Genomic DNA, 24,245 nt, shown 5'->3' with positions numbered 1-24,245 from the left:
GCTGGACATCATACCTTCAAGCAGAGACAGAAGCATCACCACCATGTCCTTCTGCAGGTCCAACAGCTCCTTCAACAGTCCAATTTGACTGGAGTCCTGCAACAAAGCCAAATGGAAAGCAAAGCACAGACGGTAGAAAAAAATGTTCTTAAAATGTGTACTTGATACTTGATGATATATAACATTTTAATTTGAGAAGATATGTGCTTCTTTCTGAGACATGAAACAGCAAAAGACACTACCTCAGAGTGTGCTCTACTCCAAAAATGATCCTGGGTTTGCATTTTTAAATAAAGAATATACATTTTTAACATCACAAATAATACACTTGATGTGATGGACAGCACGACAGATATTGAAACACAAGCAGGTATGAGAGAAGGCAAGAAAATGCCTTTTGCTCGACAGCGCCGCCTTTCCCCCTTTATCTGAAAAATTGGCTGAAGCATGGGAGCAAGACATAAACACATTTGCAGACGCTGATTTTAGCACTCCTGAAGACCTGCACCAGCTAGATACCAGAAGCCACAAATATTTTAGACAGTCTATAGTTGTTGTCCTGCTGGTGAAGCTCTCAAGAAAAAGGCTGTCAGGAGGTGCAAGCATCAGCCACCTGTAAAAATCCCAGCAGCACCTTTTAATACATCTACAACAAGAAAGATCCAAAAAATACAAAACTGTGAATTACAGCTATCTAAAAAGAGTAAATAGCATAAATACTGTAATTAAAAATGACATCCAAGTTTAAATTTGTTGTTAACCACCTTTAAGAATGGAATAACATTTTTCAGAAATTTTCTGTCCAATTTAGTTTTCTTACAATATAATATTCCTCAACTCAATATATTCCTAGTCATCATTTATTCCAACTGTCTCTTATTTGACAGTCAGTGTTTGTCACTGTTACACACTGTCCCTGTATTCAGGGCTTGTTAAAAAAAACTAAACAAGTAAAAGCAGATTGTCTGTTAAATGCAAAATAAAACCATAAAATGACTGCAGAGGGAATATACAAAGTGGAAAATGTGAATGATTTAGGAATTAGGCTGCGTAATAAATAATACGACAAAGCACGAGATCTTCCAAAAAAAGCACAAAGGGCCTCTAAATGAGATGGCAATGGCAGAGAGACACAAATTCTTACGCCATTTCGAGGTCCAGGATCGGGGTGCATCTAACAGGGTTACACATGAAAATAAAAATGTTATCATCAACATTTTTACTTTATTGTTTGTGTCTAAACCTGGAGATTTACAGATTGTATGTCCATTACATCTAATCATTTAATTTTAAGATACAGTTCCATCCGGGCCCAATCCTCAGATTTAATTTGATCTGCTTGAAAACCTTTTGAAGTCTTGATAAATTAGCACATATTTACCTTCTTCTTCAATACAAAAACATGGTATGACAAATCAGTGTTTCAGCTTAAAAGTCATCTCATCAGTTAGTGCTGATGCTAACGTTGTTCTATCTTGCCTTTTTTAAATAAACCATAATAACCTGACATTTGAACAAAATTAAAGAAATAAAGTCAATAAATGCATTTTAAACAGCAGCATCAGTAACACTCAGCAATGTCACACAAAATTAAACTGAGTAAGAAAAAACTGCAGCTCCTTGTTAAGTCAAACAAGTTACAGACTGCAGACACACATCATTCAAAGTAAGCACACGTTTGTCCAAAGCACAATCAAACCCTAATCACTGGTCAGTACTAGGAAATAAATATATACTAAAATCAGGTGAGGTGGACTTACTGTATTTCTTCAAATTGTTTCTGCCATCTTAACTTGAATTCATGTTGTTGACAAGCTGAATCTGATGAACTGATCAGTTCAGTGGAACTGAATCTGAATCTGAATCTTTAAAAAGATTGTATGTCAATGCAGTAAAATCAAAGGTCAAAGTTAAAACTGCATTTTGTAAAACTTTATTGATGTATAAATGTTAATATGAATAACACATTATATAGTTGTATTCAAGTGGAATTTCATAAAAAAATTGCAGCTGCATTTAAATTAACTATTAAGGAAGATAAAGTGCTCAAACCTACAGCATCAAAAAAGTTATAGTCTTAAACATGAAGTGTCTCAGTAAAAAGGCAGAAACAATCTGGCAAAGTAAAGTGGGGGGAAAGCTAGTTGAGGTTAAAATAAATAAATACATACTTTACTCTGCAGGAACCACGAGAAAGACAGTTTAAAAAAAATTAAATTAAAATTAGTACACTAAGAGTGGACTAATACGTTAAAATATACCATATGGAAATGTTTACATTTCTATTTTAATTGCTTGGATTCATCTTTTGGGCAACTGCCATACAACAAAGACATTATTGGATCATTCAAAATGCTGAATTTTCTGTATTCTCTTCAGAAAGATTCCATGAAATACACAGGATAATGAAGAGTATGACTACAAAAAGATTAAGCAAAAATTGGAATGTTTCTCACCTGAGCAAGTTTCATCATCATATGAGCAAAGACGTGCAGGAAGCCCACAACAGCATCCCACAACCGGCTGTGGGCCAAAGACTGCTGGTTACCAGTACAGGGACCCTGAGAGACACAGAAAAGGGTTGATGACATCCCAGTGCTGTCATCATGTTCGGTGATGTATTTTAACATTGTAGCATTGCAAAGTATTCTTAGACTAAATATGTCTGCATATATTAGGAGATTAACTTCAGACAGAAGTTTAAAATATAGCTGTATTGTTTTTTTTTCATTGACTTTAGTGTCCTGTTTTGGAATGTCTGCTTGACTGGGTTATGTTTATCTGTACACATTGTGCTGACATCAAAATGTATATCAAAAATGTTTCATAGTTCTATTTCAAAAGAAAATAAAACTCTTAGCCTTTTTCTTCCCCAATCTCAAAAGGACAATTTCCTCCATAACAACAATAATAATAATAATAATAATAATAATAATAATAATAATACATATGATGTGGGGAAAACAATTTTCAGGTTAACCCCCTCCACATAATCCACCCTCCAATCAGTGGGTGTCTGTAATGCAGTGACATGCACATGAGCCCTCAATGGCTTCCACTGAACTGAAGGTGGCACTGCTGGGAAATTAACCCGAGGAGTCCCCTCAAAATGATGTTTTGTATCATGATTCAACATTTTATCGATCTATCATTCATACAGAAACTTTCTTACCTGGATGTACTCAGTCAAGCTATTGAAGACCTGCTTGGCCACAGTCATTGCTTTGGAGAAATTCCTCTTTCCAGGTTCATCAATAATTTCTTTTCCTGAGTAGTACCAGTAAAAGTCACTGATCGACTCCTGCATAGAGGAAGAAGGTAGAACATATGATGTTACTTTTTCCTTTTTTTTTTAACCTGTAATTATAGAGGACAGCTGAAGACATGAAAGGGGAGAGAAAGGGGAAATGACATGCATCATAAGGTAAACCTCTACAAATGGGCGTCTGGGTAGCTCACCTTGTAGAGCAGACATATGATGTAACTTTTGTATTCTATCTTAATATTACAGATTGGTCCAAATTAAAGTATTTTTTATTAAATGAAGTTAGGTACATTTATGTTTTATATTTATCCATACTGTACATTTTTGGATGTCCCGTTGTTAAAGTTCCTTGTTTGCCAATTTTTCAGCTCTTTCCTGAGGGCGAGTTAGCTTGCCAGTCACTGAATTTGGACTTAGGCAGCTTTCTGGCAAAGTCAATACACAGTTAAGTGTTTCTGCTAAAGTACACAATCTGAGAATGCAGAGAGCCTCAGTGTGTACATGTACATATATCTACATGTGCTGGTTGACTGAAATGAACAATCCAAAAAGCTCCCTCAAAAAAAAAAAAAAGAAATCCTCTAAGCAAAGATAAGAATCTCACTTATAACCTGTTCCATGATGTGGAGATCTAACTTTAATCATCAATCATTTAAACAAAGTGGGTTTTTGCAAAAGGAGACTCCAGTCTGGAGTCATGGGAGTAAGAGCAGTGAACCGCCATCAGTGACCTGTAGTCGCAGCAGGTAGTCCACAGTGCAGATGATGATATTGATGGTAGTGGTACTGCCTGTCTGAGTTCTTAAGTAGTTCTGAAAATCTGAAAGTTGGCAATGGAAACAAGGTGCACATTAAGTGGAGTTTACATCTTTCAAAACAATAGGTAATATACAGTGCTATTAAAGGTGCTCTAAACAAAACGAAACCAGCTTGCCCCTCCCTCCTCCTCATCCCGTCCCCTCCCTTCTGTGCTTCTGCACACTAACCCCCCACAACCACCCCCAAATCCTTCTTGGAACGCTGGAACACTGTGTGTGCTTCTTGGTTCAGGTGGGCCCAGTTTGTTTTTGTTGCGGTTTGTAGACCCTGGGCTGTCTACAGAGACCATGATTTTTTACAGTGTGGTGGGGACAGGCAGCTCGCGGATAGTCTGGAGAAGTGTGCTGAATGGGACAACAAATGTTGCAGCCTTAAACACACGTGACGTCGCTTAGAGCACCTTTAATATGAGCAAGTACTCTACTCACTGGTCACTTTGTAACCTTTGGTAAAGAGACTCACCGTTATTATGGCCCTCACAAAGAAGCTGCACAAAGCGGAAGAGGTCACACGTAAATTCATTATCCGCCATCACTTTCTCATCTGGGAAGAGGAACACAGGACAGTTCAATGAATTTTGTTGTTAGGACATGTTCAACAGTCCCAGTACAGAGTACATGGGGACTCAATCAGTTAGTTGTTAGAATACACAGTGGTAATCAGAAGTAAGCACAAGTCATTAGGTGTATTAAAATAAAATACCAGTGTATTTTACTTTTAACTAGACACCTTGCCCCACTATTAAACAATTTCTCTTGCATCACTGTGTTCATACATTAAATATGAGAACAGTGATCTTCAGAAAGAGTAAAAAATAAAAAAATTCCCTTGCTTTTTAATTATGTATAATCACTTATAACTAAAATGAACAAGAAGGTTCTTGCAAACAAACAATACACTGGTAAGTCTCCATCTTAACAAGTCATTTTTTTTAAATCACATTTTTGTCCTAAAATTATATTTGAGGACATAAAGCTAATTCTGCAAATCTGGAAAAATGATTTCACCTGTTCTAAAGACAAATCAACATTTTACAGAATACAGTCATTTCATTTATACTAGTACAGTGATCTGTCCAATTTATCAAATCAAAAAAACGCCCATGTTATGCTCATTTTCTGGATCATATTGTATTTTGAGGTTTTTAGGTTTACATGGTTTCATTTTCAAAAACCACCATCTTTTTGTTATACTGCACATTGCTGCAGATCCTCTTTTCACCCTATGTTTAGGTCTCTGTTTTAGCTACAGGGTGAGACACCTCACTTCTTTACTATCTTTGTGAGGAGTTGCACATGCTCATCAACTAGATAACTCTTTCTCCAACTTTGGTCAGTACAAGGCAGGATTAGCTGGGAGACTTCTTCTAAACGAGGGCAGACTTGCGGAATACCTGCAGAACAGGGACATGGAAGTAGTCCTTTTGTAGATTATGGTGAACTAGAGACTGAAGACCTTTCCAAGTTTGTATATGTGCGTGGAAGCACCAGAGACACAAAATAACACCCCAAATCCCAGAAAAAAAGGGATTTTTGTCATAATATGGGCACTTTAAATAAAATGAGGCTAAATCTGAAACCAAATGACTTGTCAAAACAGAATAAATGGTATTCAGATTAGATTTTTAGATCAAGCATCAACTGTGTTAATTAAGAGTCTGGTAAAATGGTGATTATAGTGATCGAATTTAAAAGTACATATCTACTGATACACACTAAACAATGCACAATACCACAAAGCATTGCCAGATTTAGTAGTGAAATATTATAAACAAAAATATAACAGTATCTATCAATAGTAGATCTAACTAAAGCGTGTGTGTGTGTGTGTGTGTGTGTGTGTGTGTGTGCGCGCGTGTGGTATCAATTGAAGGACATGGATTAGTGTACCTGTATGTATGCATACAACTATGCATACATACATACATACAGGTACACTGCATGTATGCACTCTGTTACTGTAAACACCTGCATTGCAAATATAGTAAAATTGTAAGTATCATCACCTCATTCCACTCCCCTGCTTTCATTAGAATATGTTACTGAAAACCACAAAAACCTCTGAGTCCACATCCATTTGTCAGTAGAAAAGGGAGGTTGAGGCTACCATACCGCTCCCTCCCCCAAACGTACTTTTTACAGAAAACAATTATTCAACAAAACTCAAACGGAGAGCACATCAAACACTAGACACACATGGAAATGGACAAGGAATACACAGTTAAATGAAGAAAGATAACCAGAGAATAACAGATAAATACATATATAGATGTTGACAGTAAACAAAGAAATTACTCATGCAGGACAGATCTACTGAACTCCGCAAATTCCAGTAAGCTATGAATGTGGATGTTGTATATGTATGTATATCTACAGTGGAAAATGAAAAGTTAATTCCTGTTGTTGTCAGGGTGGACTGAAAAACGTCAACTAAGCTTCTTACAAGAATAGAGTAACTTTTAATGTGTGGGCAGTTTGTTTAATAAGTTTTGACTTACATATTAAATCCTATCCATGCAAAACACAATTTGTAAAGCTCTCTATTATTATGCTAGCAGAAACTGGCTACTTGAAACGCTTTCTTTTTCAAAAATGAAAAAAGCATGCTCAGGGTGAATCATGACACAACATAAACACAACAAAAACGTGGCGGTGGTGCTAGGTGTAATCTGGAGCAAGTAGGGGCTGTGATCACATACAGAGTCGACAGGTTTTTAGTATAAAATACCAAATTATAGGGCAAATGGTTAAGGAACTTTCACTTTGTGTTGATTTCAGCAGCCCCAGTGTTTCAATGTGCACCACCGCCTAGTGTCGTAAAGATCTGCAACTGGCAACTGCCAGACTTCCCTGTCTTGTTGAGTTTTTCCAACTACAAGGCCACAACTAAATTAAAATTAAATAGCACTGTGTGGTAAAGCAGGATTAAACTAAAATGCTCAGACGTTAGGAGACATTTTAGGGAATGTGAGGATTTATATGCAGTGGCTTTACACAGATGGTCTGGCTGTGTAGGTCAATCCTTTGAGAGTCAGTTTCAGAGTTTCTAGGACACAGGGTCGGTGTAGTTAGCTATGATCTACTTGAGAGAACTGAGTGGGAGAGGAAAAATAAGGTACTGCCTTTCCTTCCCAGGGATCAGTCATAAGAGTGTCAGAGTTACAGTAGATCTGTGATAAAACACTTACAGCGGAAAATCAAACCTTACAGTCACTTCCAGAGGAAAAACAACAGCGATAAAATGCTAGAGTACAGCTAAAGCAGCAAGTGTATCATTGTGATAAGTGACTGTAAAGCTAGATTTCACTGGCTCCTTGGTGTGAAATGAAATGAATATTAAGGTCACAGCAAAAAAAGAAAAAAACTAGTCCAGGGATTAAGAGTTAAAGAGACAAAGAGGACAGAAAGGAGGAAGAGAAAGAAAGTAAACATATGAGATCATTTACCACGTTCTAGCTTCTTATCTGAGAACCGTGAGAGCAGCAAAATGACAGGTAGGAAAGACATGAGCATGAGGTGTTGAAACGGGAAAAAATGAACGTGATGTAAGAGAGAGAAAGACAAGAAGAGACGCAGTGAGTCCAGAAATCTCATGGCTGTCAGCGGATGATAAACAGTTTAAAACATCAATAGTCAAAATGCTGGGACTAATGCAATGGTGTTTTTCCATTGGCACTTTTGGCCGCTCCAACTCGTTGAGTCAAACCGTGACATTGCATTTCTGTTATCATTACCGAGTCGTGTCTTCCGTTCCGTGCCGGTTGCGGTGACGTCTTGCCGACCAAAGTCAAGCTGTAACAACCCCCCTTCTCCCCCTCAAACAAGGGTGTGTTGTGACTTCATTCATGTCCGTGCAAGACTTTTTTTTAAGTGTCTGTTTAGTGCTCAGTACCTTTGCAGCTTCTAACTGAATCTCTGCGGTTTAAAGTTTATTTTCTCTTTCGTGTACCTCTTTGTTCTTTCAGACATCCGCTTTATTTTACTAAGTTGTGTTTGGTTACCACTGCTGAAATACAATTCCTGATGTTGCTGCTTCACACTAAAATCTTTTAAATAACAAAATAGCAGCAGACTTTTAACATAACATAAGCTTTTTATAAACAAAATGGCAAGGTGGAGGCTGGGGGTGTGGCCTTGACCAACTGCCACTTTGCTCCTTTGAAAGCCATGATGTTTCTCTCTCTAATAGGTGGACCAAATTCTCTGGGCGGGCAAAACAGAGAAAGGGGAGGTAACCTTGCCCCTTATGACCTCATAAGAAGCAAGATTCCAGATTAGCCCATCTGAGCTTTCATTTTCTCAAAGGCACAGCAGGATACCTAGGGCTCGGTTTATACCTATCTCAATTTCCATACAATGGGGGGCCATAGGCAGGATGGGGGAACGCATTTTAATGTTAAAAAACCTCAATGTGAAATCTTCATGCCATGGGACATTTAATGTCAACTTTACTTTAAAAAAAAAAAAAAAAAATCGTTAGAGACACACCTACAAGCGGGTAGCCCTGTTGATGCAAGTTTCTGTTGTGCTCAGCTGACGCACAAGTCAAACCAAGTTGAGCCAATCCAGCAAGTGTATGGAAAAACACCACAAGAGTGTCGTGGCTTGAACACTCTTACATGAAAACATACCTCCCACCAGGCATCCAGAAACAGGCACACTCAGACAAGCAGGTGCAATAAAGTATAGACTACACACTGGAACTGGAAACACGTCGGATTCTCTCAAGAGTCAATGCACAACAGAACACATATGTGGCAGTGTGTGTTTGTCATACAGACTTTAAATTTACACAGTGTGTTCAGATAGAAGCAGTCAACCATACTTACTAGTTCCTTCCTCTGAAACCATCCCAAGTCCCTCGGCCTTGTTTTGTCTCTCAAAAGCATTCAAGTCCAAAACACTGTAAAAACCAAATAAAAAATTGTGACAAAATAAAGTTTTTACTTACGAATCCCTTTTAAAAAATGTCCTTCTCAGAGCAATGTTTTGGAGTTAAACCGTGTCTGTGTCAAGAGAGGTTAACAAAACTCATTAATTAGAGACCTGCAGGTCTGCATCAGAGCCTGAAGGCCAAGGAAGAATCCCACATCCTTTTTATCCTTCAGATAGTCCAGCATTCTCTGCACACAAACAGGAAGGCAGAAACCAAAAATAGTATTAATAGAACAGAACATTTCTAACTTTCTAATTAATATGCATTTTGTAAAACTTTCTTCAGGTATTTTACCTGCTGTACATCACTGTTGCCTCCATTGAGGATGGAGATTCCCAGTTTAAGCGTGGAAGAAACCATGGCTCCAGGTACGCCTGAATTACGACGAGACATCAGTAGGTGTGCAGAGGTGGAAGAAGTACTCAGATCTTATTACTTAATTATATAGTATTTGTACACTGTAGCAGAGGATTGGCACTTTAAATTGTTAGAAGTAAAAGTCCTGTATTTAATTAAGTAGAAGTACAGAAGTATTAGCAGCAAAATACCCAAAGTAAAAGTGCTCATTATGCACAACAGGCCCATTTCAGAATGCTATATATTATATGATTTGATTATATATGCATCACTTTATTTACCAAAAGCTGGTGAGGTGGACTTAATTTTAACTACTTCACTGTATATCAGCATTTTTTGTTAATTATATTTTTGTATTAATATTGTGAACCTGAAAGTAACTCATAACTAAAATAGTCAGAGACATTTAGTGGAGTAAAAAGTACAATATTTTCCTGTGAGATATAGTGAAGTAGAAGTATCAAGGTGCATGAAATGTAACTAGTCAAAAAAAGTACAAGTACAGTACTTGAGTAAATATATGTTTCATTCCACCACTGGTGGTGTGCAATAATTTGTGACCCTTCGATAAAGAGATGAATCCTCTTTGACATCACAATAAATATTAATGATCTTACGTTCAAAACACTGTGCATTGTATTGCACTGTGCTACAATTTTACAACATTACATCATTGACTTACCTTAAAACTTAGGGGAGTTCTTACTCCACTGTTTTTCAGCATTTTTATAATAGGTGAAATATAACACTGACATGTTTTGTTTAGTATCTCAATCACCACTGATCTGATTTGGAGTAAACCTGGAAACGCAAAGCATCTCACATTGCTATCCCAGCAATTAATTGACTGGGCTGAAAATTAGCTCAGATGGTTAATTAATCATTCATGCGGCTAAAATAAGGATAGCCTATAACGTCCACACAAGTGAACAAAACATTTATAAAAGAGAAATAGAGAGAGAGAGAGAGAGAGAGAGAGAAAGAGAGAAAGAGAGCGAGAGAGCAAGCGAGAGACAGTGAGTAGCTACCTTTACAGGCACTGATCATCTGCAGCACCATCTCTGCAGCCCCACGGTTGTGTAGACGGGACTGCTGGTACAGAAGCCTCTGTTTCTCCATCTCCTTATCCTGTGGAGCAGAGCAGGAGGGACACAGCTGTAACCCTGCCAACCAGGACAGCACTGCCCCCCGCACTCACTCGCACACAAACACGCACACATCCTCATAACTCTGTCCTATGACCAAGACTTTTCTCATGAAGCTAAAGAGGATGACAACATACAAGATATCCAAGTTTTAAACTACCTGATTTTAATTCACACCAATATTAATGTCTCATTTACTCGTTCATTCTCACAAAGATAGAGATACAGGAACACATACACACATTCTTTTCCAATGGAACACAATGTGTATTAGTGATGGAGACAGGTATACCAGCTCTTGACATCTTCCAGAGGCAGCAAACATTCAATGGCAGCAAACATTTCTTCCCAGGGCATACCACACTTTTCACACACTTACGAGGAAGCAATAGCAGTTGTCAGAGTAACACAGCATGCATATCCTACCCAACGGTCTAACTCAGTGTTGATCTATTTCAAAGCCCTATTATTAGGCTACCAGCAGTAGCATTATATGGTTCCTTTCTGTCTTTTTAACCATGGGGAACTAAATGTAAGTCTATAAACCTGTGCTGAAATGAAGGCAAAGCTATTTACTTGAATTGGTAATGCGTATCATTTATTTATTTAGCAGTGGACTCTTGTAAAGTCCCTACTGTAAAATAATCATTTTATGCAACATAAGTTTGATAGTTCATTTTCTAATTTTGATTTTGATTTGATATCTAACTGCAAAAAAATATTAATTAAAAAAGGAGACATGTACATTTTCAGGGTCATATTTGTGTTTTGGGTATCTAAACCTAGACCTAAGAACATGTTTACATGCTTCAATTTTCAAAAAACACATTACGTTTCAAATAATGTCTGTCTGAATATAAATGTTCTCAGTCTCGGTATCTTTAAGACCCCATCCTGAAAAGCCTTGTATGCTCTGATTGGCAAAGCAGAAACCTCCAATGCTGAAACATTTTTTGAATTTACCCATTTAAAATATATATATATATATTTAGGCTTAAAGTCATGCATAATTGAGGGTGTGCCGCTTTAAGTGACTGTTGGCTGCCATGATAGAAGGCTAGCATAGACTGTAGGCTGCAGTTGGCCTGCCTCAGATCCACCATGCTCCAGAGCAGAGCCCGTATGTGGATTAGCAGGTAGTTAGGCAAAGTCAGGCACTGCCAACACGACGACTTATGGCTGAAGTCCTGAAAACCACATCTGTATTTTATACAGTCAATCTGATTGGCTTAAAAGAAAAAGATGGCACATCTTTGCCAATAGTGGATGGCAGTATATTCTAATGAGCCTGCATGTGACATGGGATGGGGAGCCACACATTACCTTGTTGAGCCCCATATTTTCTGATCTTATTGGCCCACAACAACAGACTGGGTTGTCTTTTTTCACAGTTTGTGAGTTGGTAGGCCCTTCAGATACCCAAATGTATGTTGACAAGCACTGAAAAGACGAGTTTTTCCATGATATTTCCAGTTAAAATAACCATTTAAACTAAATAAAGGGTATAATTGACTTGACATATGTATTGTTTACATTTATTTGCAGATATTGTTATTGTTAATATATATAGAGACATACTTTAGGGTGTATTATATATGTATACATAATATGTGTTTTGCCATTTTTATAACACTTTTATAACACAGAACTGTACAATATTACACTGTACAGTGCAATACTATATTGCACTTATTCAAATTGCTGCTACATAATGCAGCACTCTACTTTACTGCTATTAACACTATACTGTACGACACTATCCTCCTATACTAAATTACTTACAAATGATACAGTAAAGCTGCTCTGAAACACCAACCTCTTGTCAAAAGAGGTTCAATTTGACCCACCCACTTCACACCATGCGTAAAGCCCCACCCAAAGCACCCACAACTGAAGCTACCCCTCCCTCTGCCCTCCGCCCCCCTCCCTTGTGAGCCTGACTGTGATGTGGAGCAACTTTTCTCTACTTACAGAGGTTCTGCTCCTTTTCCCAGCAAATGTGTCTTTGTAATGAGTGTGAATGATGTGAGTGTGTCTGAATGTGTGTCAGTGTATGATTGCAAGAGTGTGTGGTTGGGTTTGGGACAGTGCATGTACGGCTGACTGTGCAGGCTTTTACTGTAGTCCTTGGTGAGTACAGAGAGGGAGATTTGTTAGCGTTGTCCAATTCAAGGTAAAGACAAAACAAATTCAGTTACTTGTCAGTTGTTAGATAGCGAGTTATCGGGTGAGTCCAAATGGGTGAACACAGCCCAATTAGCAGGTGAGTAAAGGAGGGTGTGAGTCAGGACAGGGTGGTGCAATCCTGGAAGAGACTGACCACATACACACAAGATCAGCTCAAGAGAGCTGGTTCTACAGTTAGGAAACCTGCTGCATGACTTGACTTGATAACAGTTATCAGATAGCTGCTTAATTCAAGTCTTGGACTACAGCATCACATTTCTAAGCAAATGTATCAAGAATAATCACTGAACTCATTGAAGGGGTTACACAGCGAAGTACACTAAGAGATTCACAGTGCAAATGGGTGTAATGCTGTCTTCCAGGAAAAGCCATGGGGTGTTACACCTACAACATCACAGTGTCCAAGCCTGGCTTTTGACTAAATATATTAGGATATTATTCATTCAAATTACAAATCAAACTAAGGGGTTGATGAACTGAGGGTTGGGTTTTGTAGGTGCTGCAGAGCACATATGTCCATATTGACTGTGACATTGCACTAGGTTTTTTTGTGCTGGTAAATGATAGTGGCACTGCTTATTTACCTTGTATGATAAATAATAACAAAAGTAAAAAGATTAATTTTTGAATTTCAAAATTTTTCAAATAAACATCTGAAATTTTTTCAGATGTTCATCAGGATTACAGAACTGGCCCTTTCTCTTGCATTTCATTGTTTCAAGCATGTGGCATACAAAACATAACTGCTGCTGACCATATTTTAAATAAGTATGTAGTAGATATGCTAAACCATTCTCTGATGCACCAATTCACAGCAGACTTAGTTAATTAAACCCTAAAAATTTAGAAGCACTTCAGGCGTGGAAATTGTGATTCTGAAATTAAACACCTAGCTAAGATCTACATTTTGTTGTCTTTAGCTGCACCGTCTCTCTGCACTCAAGTCATGCAATTTTAAAGAAAAACAAATTCAGTCCACAACATTGATCTGGTGGGCAGAGTCCAGCAAAGGCATGCACAGGTCAGTCCACCATAGCAGGAAATAGACAAGTAGTGTGAGTGAACGCGTAAAAAGACAGGAAGAGAAAGAGAAAAATGTTGTGGTGGGGGGTGTGCCGAGTGTGATGTGGTGTGGTCACTGCCTGGGGAGTTGCTTCTCCGCTGTCTCCCCTGTCTCCCATCCCCTGGTCCCCCCATACCATCTCTGTCTGTCGCACCTCAAAGGATGGCTCATCCCCCTCCTGTTCTCCCCCTTCGTCATCCTCACCAATGTGGCAGCTCTGGAGGGAGATGACAACAAGTTAAGGACTGAGTGCTAGATCGCATCAGATTTAGCAATCTAACTCCAGGTGGCACATCTAGTCAAATAATAAATTCATATGTTGTACGTATAATTTACATCTTTTTTTCTCTAAAAAAGGTGGAGGTGACAACTTCTTGAATGTGTCTCGTTAGCCCTGGAAGTTCAGACCCATATCCAAAAGATTAAGGGTCTGGTATCGAGTAATGACAGTCGTAATGAAGGGGTGGCACCAAGCGTTCATTTGAAAATCTCACTGCACCCAATTGGATAACACTACAACCAACCACAACAACACAAAGGGTGATGCATCCAGAGCCCTATATGCTTAGCTAACAGCTGAGCTAACTGGTAGATTAAATTGTTGTCATCTGTTTAGCTATCAACTATCAAATTCAAATTGTGCACTTGCGTGATATCTGGATTTTCAGGGTAGTGTCTCAGGTAGGTTCAGGGTTAATGTTGGGTAACTATTGTTAAACAAACTTTTTGGCAAAGTTTTAGTTCAATCAACCCAAATAGGTGGTTTTGAAGGCAAATGTACTATATACCACCAGCCACCACCCATTTTTAAACACCATACTTTCTGCTGTGCTGTTCAGGTCATGTGTTATTATAGTATTTCTTTCATTTATTGTATGTGCAAAACACACTTTTTACTTTGGCTCAAATTTTAAGATGCTGCTGACTGACTGTCTTACCTTTGCCATAATATCAGCATAAGACATATAAAGATGATCAACGTCAAGTTTACTGGAATGAGAAAACAGAAAACAGGAATCAGTCTCACTGGGGAACAGTTTGCAAAGTTGAGTCGTCCAAGATGCTCTTACGTCTTTTCTGTGAGAGCTGTGCGGCTGAAATGAAGAATCAGCTGATGAAGGGGGTCAGGCTTTGTCTCTGTCTCCTCTTCCTCGTCCTCTTCTTCCTCTAGGGCTTTCTACGGATGGGAGATAAAATGAATCGTAAGAAAAACCTTAGTATACACTAAAGACAACATGCCATTGATGCCAAAGGTACGTCTCAGTGTTAACCGGGGGGATGACTTACTGATAAGTCGTCGATCATCTTGTCCTCAAATGAGTAACCCTCAGTCTCTAACCAGTTGCGTTTGTAGGCATCCAAGAACATGTTGGTTGCCCTGTGCCTGTGAGAGGAGAGGCCATTTAAGAGGGTTGTAATGGCTTATGTTAAGCCTTTAGATTATTTTATTTTTAAAGTGTTTTTATTATAAATTAGGAAGGGAATCATTACGCAGGGATGTTGTACAGGGGTGTCATCCTGAAACAGGCCACCACAGCCCTGCGACGCTGTTTAGACAGCAGCTTGTGCCACACCATTTTCTTTGACTTGTAGGGATGCTCCGTCTGAAGCAAGTAAAAATGTACAGTTAACAAATCCTGTCCTCATTTCATTTGCAAAAGCTTTTCTAACAATTAGGCTGGGACTAGTGAAATGGAAAATAACATATCTGATTATTAAAATATCTGATGACTAACCTGTTCTTTTTTAGTTTTTAGCTGCTTATACCTTCACAGTTTCTGCAAGTGTTTCCCATGCCCTGATGTGTGGGCCCTGCCAGTCCAAGGTTTATGTTCTTCTGATTAGTAAGGTCTAGAAACTGATTTAAACTGGCATTCTCCACCCCCCATGCAGCCTTAGACTTGGATCAGGGCTGTTGATTTATCCCCTCCTCCGGGTTAATAATTTGTGATTCTCTAAGACTCTTTTGTTCACTCTCTCACAACTCTCATTATGAACTGAACCTTCTGTGCACGAAGAATAAATACTTTCTCAGCCTATGTATTAAGATTTCCACCACACTAGCAACCAAATAACACTGACACTTCTAGACAGTCATGTGTGTTTGCTTGCAGAGCGTGTATCTTTACTCACCACCTCAATGTGGTAAAGGACAGCAGACACCTCTTGCACCCTTTTTACAACCTTCTCAGGGTCTTCAGCATCTTCCGCCTTGCCTGACATCTCCTTATAGAGAGACATTTGCCAGCGCATAGCTGGGTCCTCCACCTGAAATCAAAGGCCAAATATGTGTGTTAAGATATTTACAAGGGAATTAGAGAATCATGTTTAGATTTTAGATCTATTTTCTTCTTTGAAATGTAGACAACACATAACATGTCTACTCACCTTGCCCTGCAGATGCAGATTGTTGTGTAAGAACTCCCTCACCTCTTCATCCGTATCTTTCTACAAGGGATGAGACCAAGATTCAGCGGAAATTAATTATTTATTCACTCAAGAAAATTATATTATTCAAAAAGTATTTAAAAAAGGCACCAACATGAATATGTATAAATCTAAAGCACTTGATTCAGAAGTCTTTTTATAAATGGAAGATTTTTTTCTTTTTTCTTTTTTTTTCTTCTTTTTTTACAGTTGTTCCATGTTGGGACAAAATACAGTTAGCAAGTTGGCTTCAAACACATCGAAGTACCAGTGAGTATCTGATCTTGGCAAGATTGATGAGCTCCTGGTCTGCAGGAGAGCACATATTGAGGCCGATAGGAAGCATCTTCTTTAATGCCGCAACGATAAGGGAGGTCTGCACAGAGTAGCGATCCCCTCGCCGCTTCTTCTTGGTACGCTCCTGCTCTGAGCCTCCAGACTAGAGAAAGAAAGAAAAGTTCAGACCAAGCCCTTCACTGTTCAATTCAAGAGCCCCCGTGCCGCACACATCAAACATTTCCTTTTCCGAAAACATTTTCGATCAAAGGGTTTTGATAATATTTAACAAAAAAAGTAATAAAGACTACCTCTATCACAAAACATACCACAAAATGGATACAACGAGATGGCAAGAACCAATTGCCAAGTCACATTTTACGCAATATTAGAACATGCTGATAAAGTGAAAATAATTATTCATCAGCTGAAATCAGACACAACTACATTTGCTTGTAACCAACAACTTCTGGTGGGATCGCAGGTGCTGCACTGCTGCATCAGCAACAGTTGTTACAATGCAGCCTCACTGTTACAATGCAGCCTCACTGTTAGTAGAGCAGTGGTCAGACAGGGCACATCTTGTCCATTGGACAGCACACAGAACAGCACAAGTCTTTGGGGTCAGCTCCATCGCCCTGGAGCTCTTCTCACACACTCTTGTCCTGAGGCTGCCAAATGCTCATTACTGACTGTTGTCTGGCCTCACTGCAACTTCTCTGCCCCCAGTTCAATGTGTGTATGTGGCTAAACACTGCTCTTTGGGCAGAGAGGCATTGTGATGATCAGGTAACAGAAGCTTACAACGGTAATGCCCATCTAGTAGCCAAGGAGAGGAGGTTTTTGTATTTACCTAACAGCAACCATGAAAAACATAAAACAGAGTTTATATCATTGACGATATACTCAATGATTTAACAATTTAATGATGTCATGAATTAGACATGGAGGGACGAGTCCAGTTAGTAAATGGGATGACTGGTGGTGTTGAGTGAGCTTCCCCGAGATATGCTGCTGAACCAGGCTATTCTAACAGTGACAGTAAAGGATGGTGTGTTTTTTTTGGTGACAAGAGATAGTGAAGACAAAGCCGATGATAGAATTGAAAAGAGAAGAGTCCCCCAGCGCTGGAATCTTTTCCACAAAAGCTGAAAGAAATCAAAGCGTCAATAACATTTAAACATTGTTGACACAGTAGCACGGGCTCCACAACTGTATCCAATAGGGACGATCTAAAGGCAAACTGTTTATTAATCAATGAAAAGTAGGATGATGGTGCTCGGCTTCAGAAGTGCACACTTCCAATTACATACTGTACACAACTGCTCAACCGAGCGCCATGAAACCTCTCAGGCCACTACGATCTACAGCACAGAGCTTTCATCAAGCCGCTCCAGACCCCTACTCACACCTATACAAACACACACATAAAAACATGGACGCACATTGCTTACACACACATTCACACTCAATATTACTTAAATACAATCACAAATATGTCCTGTTCAAAGAAACCATTCATAACATAAGCCGTTTCAACTAAATCTATATTATACAGTATAATTTCACCCATAGATATCTATTATTGTAACATTTCTATGACTAACTGTCTACTTATTGTAGTTACTATGCGTTTATAACGTATTATATTGTATATTTATGTGTTTTATGCTGTGTGTATGTATGTGTGTGAATATTGGGGTCTGTGTGTAAAAAGGGAGGAAGTCCAAGGGAGAGCTTGATGAAATGCCTCCCAAAACTCAGGGTACCATGCGATCAGCACAGCGCTCGTGCACAAACACAGTCTAACCTCTCCATCTCCGGCCTAGTGGCCCAGCGTCCAACCCCGACACAGGATATAAAAAGAAAACACAGTTAGCAACACACCGACTACTGCCTAAACACTGTACTGTCACTTACATTGTCCTGGCAAAGGATGTTATTAATTACATAATAGCCTATTCTTCTAACATTTCTAGAGAATGATTAGTTGGTACTTTCCTGCTCTTATCCTTATCAACTTAAAGGAAAGTGAGGAAATCAAGAGGGATTACATTTGAAATATTCCTGCTTGGACTGGGTGGTGTTAGTGGAATATTCATTTTTTAAATTTTGGTTCCATAATGTGTTACAGTTTAAGATATGAGGTAAATGACTATTACATCTAACTAGATAACCGGTTATGTTTTTCTTGGCCATTTGTGTGCTTGTCCACTCTCACCTTGGTCATCTTGCTTTTACTGTCAGCAGTCAGGAAGGACATGTTGTTGATCTCATTCATAACCACAAAGTTCTGCTCCTCTCTCTTAAAGTTCTGTAATAAACATCACAAGAAAAACGTTGCATTACGAGTGAAAGGCAAAAATCACAAAAATGGAAAAAAAGAAAGAAAGAAAAGAAGAAAGAAAATATTAAACAAAAACTGACGTGGGATTTGGACCAGAAAATGAAGACCTCTCCCACCATCCTGAAAAGTTCCTCTGCATCTGGGTCTGGACAGGTCAACCATCTTGCCCTACAGACAAAGATGGCAATGAATTAACTCTTGATTATCACTTGAATCAAAGTAGCCGAGAGTTGGGAAAGGCCTAACTTATTTTATTACAACTGACTAAAATGGGTTTATTTTGAAGACAATATTTTACGATGTTAAATATGCTCTTTTGCTGTTGTATGAATGAATGTGATATTCTTTTTTAAATTTTTTTTATTATATACACAGAAACATTTAACGTAACTCAGTGTACTGATGACATTTTCCTATTCTCTACTCGGTAGAGCAATATTATTTTCAGCTTTTCTATTTTAGCTGTAACTTAAATTTCATGAAGTATGAGGCTTTGCCACAAGATACAATACAAACTGGCCATGCTGGTGAAGTTCTCGACACTAATACATCTTTTGCAGTCAAAGATATGGTTGAGTCTCCACATTAAATACGTTAATAGAGTTTCCATCCACGTCTTCTTAAAGAATAACAAAGGTCATTTATTGTAAGTCACTCAGGAGAATAGTGTCGACTAAGTTTTTTTAGCCGTACTACAAACAATATACAGCAATAATGCAACAGCAGTAAAGTGTTCTACACGTTTATCAAGTTCAGTTACCTGTTATTGTCCACATAGCGGATGAGCAAGGGGTAGAGAGCATACAGGTCCCGACACAGCACAGCAAACTCATCTTTGATGGTCCCATCTTCGCTGTCCAGCTCCCCTTTGCCCTCCATGCGCAGTTGTTCCTCCTCGGCCACCACCTTTCCTGAGCGCTTCTTTAGCTTTTCCATGGTGGGGATGAAGTGGGATTTTAGCATCTCTGGTTTAGCCCTACTGACAATGGGCTGGGCAAACACTGGACAAAGGGTACACAGGAATCAGCAGTCAACAGCACAAGTAAGAGTCAGCATTGTATTTTCAAAATATTGAGATGTACAAAATGTGAAAAAACATAGTTGTCAAAATTCTACAATACATGCACTTGTTGAAAAGCAAATATCACTATAAAGCATATTTAGGTAGTTTGCAAATCCAACATGACAACATTTAGGATTCCAAATCAATGTAATAAAGGCTCATAAGGACTCTTATAAAAGGGGATAAACTATGAAAACTGAAGTGGCCTCTCACTTGTTTTAGTTACACCAATTGTACCAGCCATGGTTGTTGTTTGTCAGGCAACTTTAGCAAGGTCCACTGGAGAACCGTCCTTTACTTTGGTGGCCAGAAAATGTCTTACATCACCTGAAAACCTTCCGGGCTATTGTGAAACTTCTTCTCACTTACCTGCCAATCTCTTCATCCAGGAGGCCTCATCTATACCCAGGTTGTTAACCACAATCTTCATGATGCTGCCCAGCAGCTTGTTAAGCTGCTCCGAAGTGACAGCGGTGCAGAGCTGGCCCTCCTGCTCGGGGAAATTGTCTGGGCCCCTTTCCCACCAGCGTGGGAGGTAGTTACACAACATGGGCAGGGTGATCTCAATCACATGGGGCATTTCTGTGTAGCGAGCCCCAGACTCAGCCAGGTCATGGATCTCCTTCATCAGGATGTCCAGCTCTGGAATGTCAGGGCACAGCTCTTCTACATTGTTGGGAAGACCCAGAACTGAGGAGGGAGAGAGTAGACAGATGAAATAAAAAGTAAAGAAACAACTGATTATTAACTAATTCTTATAACGTGATGAATGTAAAGAAAACCCACTGGTTCTCTCTCTGGGAGTCTTGGTGGTGTAAACAGAAAACATGTTGAACTCATTCAGTGCTGGCTCAAGGAAGGCCACTGGCATAGCAGCTGCTAAGTGGGCCAAGCACTCGCCAAGAGCTGGTCGCTGTCTGTACAGAAGAAAAATACCACAAAATCTTGAAATGTCACAATTTAAAATGCATAATCAACTTCTGAAAACATGCATACACATTTTGTTTCATGTTAAAAGGCTCTTTATGCATGTCTTCTATGAATCAAGGGTCTAAAGATAGTGGTCTAGTTGTATGTTGTACAAACCTCTAATTTTGGACTTCTTCCATTAAATCAACTTGACTTGATAATCAAGTCCTATATAAATGCAATTGTTAAAGGAAATGTTAGATAGAGCCAGAGGTCTCTACTCACTTCTCGACATGTGGAGTCTTCACTGTGCCCAAAGAGTAGATACTGCACATTAAACGATAGCAGGATATTTGCAGATCGTCCACTGAGGGGGTAGAGAACACAGGCATTGCATTAGCTTTGAGTCAGTCCTTTGTGTCAATGAGTCAAGAGTCATAAAAGGTAGGGGATGAACCGCTAATTTAGAGAGAAACACTTCACTCACACATGACGTCATCTCCAAACTGGTGCTGGGCAATGTGGTCAAACAGTGAAGTGAGGACTGGCATCAAGGCAGTGGTGGTGTAGTTGATGTTCTGGGACACACCCTTAACCTACATCAACGCACACACGCATAACACAAAATAAAGAAATCAGCTCACAGTGAAGATTAACATAATAAAACAACGCAGTATGGTGCGGTCTCGGACCTGGTTTCGACTGGACACTTTGCCCAGTTTCAGATTCTCAACCATCTTCTCAATGTCATCCGCAGCACTCTCAAAGAACTGCCGCAGGACTGCCTTAACAATCTCAGGGCCTGACTTCATAACGGTTCTTTAAAAAAGGATATAAAAGAAAAGTAAAAAAAGAGACATTTCAGATAGATAGTTTCTATTACCTTTTTGCCTAGGGTTGTGCTTGAGATGTGATGTGAATAGATTGAGAATTACCTGGCATCTAGTGATCGTGAGAGGATGTGCAGACAGTTCACCACTGCACTTGCATCTGTTCCTGAAAACAGCACAGCAAAGATGAGTTCTGAGAGCTGTCCTACTATACAAATCCACTTCCTATAAGAGCCCAATTTATTATAAAAGCCGGATATATTCAGAAATGAGGCTAATCTAAAAAGCACTAGATTAAAAACAGAAAACCGTAGATTTAACTACAGAAACATTGACCAAACTCAAAATTAGATCATAACCATTGATTTTTATTCATCATCCCAGGATAAAATATACACGTAATTATGGAACAATTATGCCACATATTGCTACACTGTGCTATAGTCTCTGTTAAAAGTTTTGCACTTTCGGGTAGATCAGTTACAGAGGTGCACTTGACTATCATGTACTGTACTGTACTGTACCATGTGTTACTGGTTAGCTGAGCTGAAGGCTCAGTGTGAAATGTTTCAGTGTCTAGTAACCACTGGTTACATAAGAGTGACTGACTATTACAGACACATGGTGATGAAGGGGGAGGAGAGAGGCTGAAAGCAATTCATGGAGCTGCAGTACAATGCTGTCCTACCTGACCCCACTGGAGACATTCATGCTCAAATCACTAGGTTATGAGTGCCACTCTGATTGTAGGCTTCAAAAGCACAAAATACAAATTTACAAATACCTGGGGCCACATGTATGAATGATGTGGACGCACAAAAACAATGCAAATGGCATTACCCAAACACACACACACACACACACACACACACACAAACACACACACTGGTATTTATAGAAGAAAGTGTGTGAATATGCACAATTCACTCATACTTCACACACTGAAACGGCAAAAGTGTTTAAATAAACTCTTTTAGGCAACCCTTGTCTTTGTGTAGGTTTATTCAATCATCTGCAGATGGACTCACAGCATCACACACGCATGTGTGAGGATAGCTGTGAGCGCCTGTTTATTTGCTATGATAAGGTTGAAGTGAAAAATATTATTATAAAAGGTTTGTTTAGGTTGTTTAATAATTTGACTGACTGGGTTATTTGTGCTGTCTACAGAGCGTTCTGTAAAATGTCAATTTTAGGCGTATTCGTTAAAGCAACACTCAACTTTTTCCTCTTCGGTCCCCATGCAGGTTGTGTCATTGGAACTACAGCCATGAGAGAACCTGTACGGGGACCGAGGCACCGATCGCACAACATGCAGTTCCAATGAGCCAACCTGTAGGAGGACCAAAGAAAGAAAAGTTGCATAGTGTTGCTTTAAAGTATTTGTGAGTGATGAATTGTGAAGCACCTCTGTTTCAATAGGAGCTCTATAAATTAATCATTAATCACCTCTGATGTTTCTGATGTTTAATAATGATGACTAAGATATACTCACGATGATAGTTTGCATATACATGTGAAAAATGAATAGTACTGGCGCTATAAATGGCCAGAGCCATGTGTAACAGCTGTTCTGGTGCTGTTGGGAGAACCTTGCGGGTGTGTCAGTCGGGTAAATTGCACTTCTTCTTTGTTGTTGTTCTTCTTATTGACGGGTCTAGTGTGTGTGGGTGGTGGAGGGGCACAGCTATCAATATGCAAACAAACGTCTACTTATGGCTAACCGTGGGAGTGGGCACATGGACATGTTCCTAGTTCCACAATGATGCATATTATGCATATTTCTGTCTTCTGAGTGTGTACACAGAGTTTCATGCATCCGGCTCCAGGTTGCAGAAAAGGCAAGCCAAGCAGAGGTTTAGCGCCAGACAGAGAAGCATTAGATAAGGAGATCCAGTAAGAAGAAAAGAGAGAATGACGGTGTGGGAGGATAAAAGATGTGATACAATGCTGATGTATAAATGGGAAGGTAGGAAGGAAGAGGAAGCAAAAAAGATCTGGCAAAGTAGGAAAAAGAAATTAGACATGCAAACACAAACAAAAGGGACAAAGGGTGACAGGAAAAAATGCCACCATTCAGATTTCTTACCAAAAAGAGCTACTCTGTGCCTCACCAAAGCAGCCAACTTACAAAAGATACTGAGGTAGGAGGAGAAAAGAGAAAAGGGAGAGGGAGGGAGAACAGTAAGGGAAAAGAGGGCAAGATGTTTGAAGTGACACAGAAAGCAAAAAGGAGGTTAAGGAAATTGATTGGATATTGTACAGAAGGAAAAAAAGAAAACAGGGAAGAGGGAGAGGACTGACATGGTCACACAAAAGTACTGTACAAAAGAAAAGGTAGGTGGGAAGAGTTCAAGTCACATAATGTTTTTGAAGCTTTCACTGCACATACCTTGCAATCATCTCCTTCTCCTTGTTGGAGGAAAGCCCTCCACTACCCAAGACTTTAGCAGGAGTGGAGAGGAAGTAAAGGCAGTGATTCTTGAAGTACTGATTTACCAGTGGCAAGAGAATCTATAAAAAAAAGCAAAAAGAAACCAACATTAGATGTACACTCACCGGCCACTTTATTAGGTACACCTGTCCAACTGCTCGTTAACACTTAATTTCTAAGCAGCCAAT

General features: G+C 39.2%; 1 protein-coding gene across 11 annotated transcripts in view; it reads right to left on the bottom strand.

Moving 5' to 3' along the window:
• Window positions 1-24,245, bottom strand: part of ryr1b (ryanodine receptor 1b (skeletal)) — a 79,348-nt gene that overhangs the window by 8,677 nt on the left and 46,426 nt on the right. For 2 of the 11 annotated variants that reach the window (XM_034862408.1, XM_034862399.1), the window contains 32 exons: window positions 24,016-24,137; window positions 23,713-23,762; window positions 21,729-21,789; window positions 21,486-21,612; window positions 21,281-21,389; window positions 21,079-21,160; window positions 20,671-20,801; window positions 20,254-20,574; window positions 19,582-19,822; window positions 18,902-18,989; window positions 18,696-18,788; window positions 18,285-18,299; window positions 16,467-16,637; window positions 16,160-16,219; window positions 15,905-16,039; window positions 15,263-15,375; window positions 15,059-15,155; window positions 14,842-14,948; window positions 14,710-14,761; window positions 13,908-13,988; window positions 10,405-10,504; window positions 9,314-9,393; window positions 9,130-9,206; window positions 8,913-8,986; window positions 7,530-7,547; window positions 4,547-4,627; window positions 3,997-4,085; window positions 3,173-3,301; window positions 2,457-2,561; window positions 1,145-1,174; window positions 243-272; window positions 15-96 (listed from right to left, as the gene is read on the bottom strand). In XM_034862408.1, the coding sequence (XP_034718299.1) occupies window positions 15-96; window positions 243-272; window positions 1,145-1,174; window positions 2,457-2,561; window positions 3,173-3,301; window positions 3,997-4,085; window positions 4,547-4,627; window positions 7,530-7,547; window positions 8,913-8,986; window positions 9,130-9,206; window positions 9,314-9,393; window positions 10,405-10,504; window positions 13,908-13,988; window positions 14,710-14,761; window positions 14,842-14,948; window positions 15,059-15,155; window positions 15,263-15,375; window positions 15,905-16,039; window positions 16,160-16,219; window positions 16,467-16,637; window positions 18,285-18,299; window positions 18,696-18,788; window positions 18,902-18,989; window positions 19,582-19,822; window positions 20,254-20,574; window positions 20,671-20,801; window positions 21,079-21,160; window positions 21,281-21,389; window positions 21,486-21,612; window positions 21,729-21,789; window positions 23,713-23,762; window positions 24,016-24,137 (3,151 nt within the window). The remainder of the gene's footprint in view (window positions 1-14; window positions 97-242; window positions 273-1,144; window positions 1,175-2,456; window positions 2,562-3,172; window positions 3,302-3,996; window positions 4,086-4,546; window positions 4,628-7,529; window positions 7,548-8,912; window positions 8,987-9,129; window positions 9,207-9,313; window positions 9,394-10,404; window positions 10,505-13,907; window positions 13,989-14,709; window positions 14,762-14,841; window positions 14,949-15,058; window positions 15,156-15,262; window positions 15,376-15,904; window positions 16,040-16,159; window positions 16,220-16,466; window positions 16,638-18,284; window positions 18,300-18,695; window positions 18,789-18,901; window positions 18,990-19,581; window positions 19,823-20,253; window positions 20,575-20,670; window positions 20,802-21,078; window positions 21,161-21,280; window positions 21,390-21,485; window positions 21,613-21,728; window positions 21,790-23,712; window positions 23,763-24,015; window positions 24,138-24,245) is intronic. The other 9 variants (XM_034862438.1, XM_034862429.1, XM_034862455.1 and 6 more) reach the window with 9 other exon arrangements.

This window comes from Etheostoma cragini, chromosome 3 (assembly GCF_013103735.1).
Source record: "Etheostoma cragini isolate CJK2018 chromosome 3, CSU_Ecrag_1.0, whole genome shotgun sequence".
Classification (NCBI taxonomy): domain Eukaryota; kingdom Metazoa; phylum Chordata; class Actinopteri; order Perciformes; family Percidae; genus Etheostoma; species Etheostoma cragini.
The sequence above is the reverse complement of the archived record's forward strand: the minus strand, read 5'-3'. Positions and strand labels throughout refer to the sequence as shown.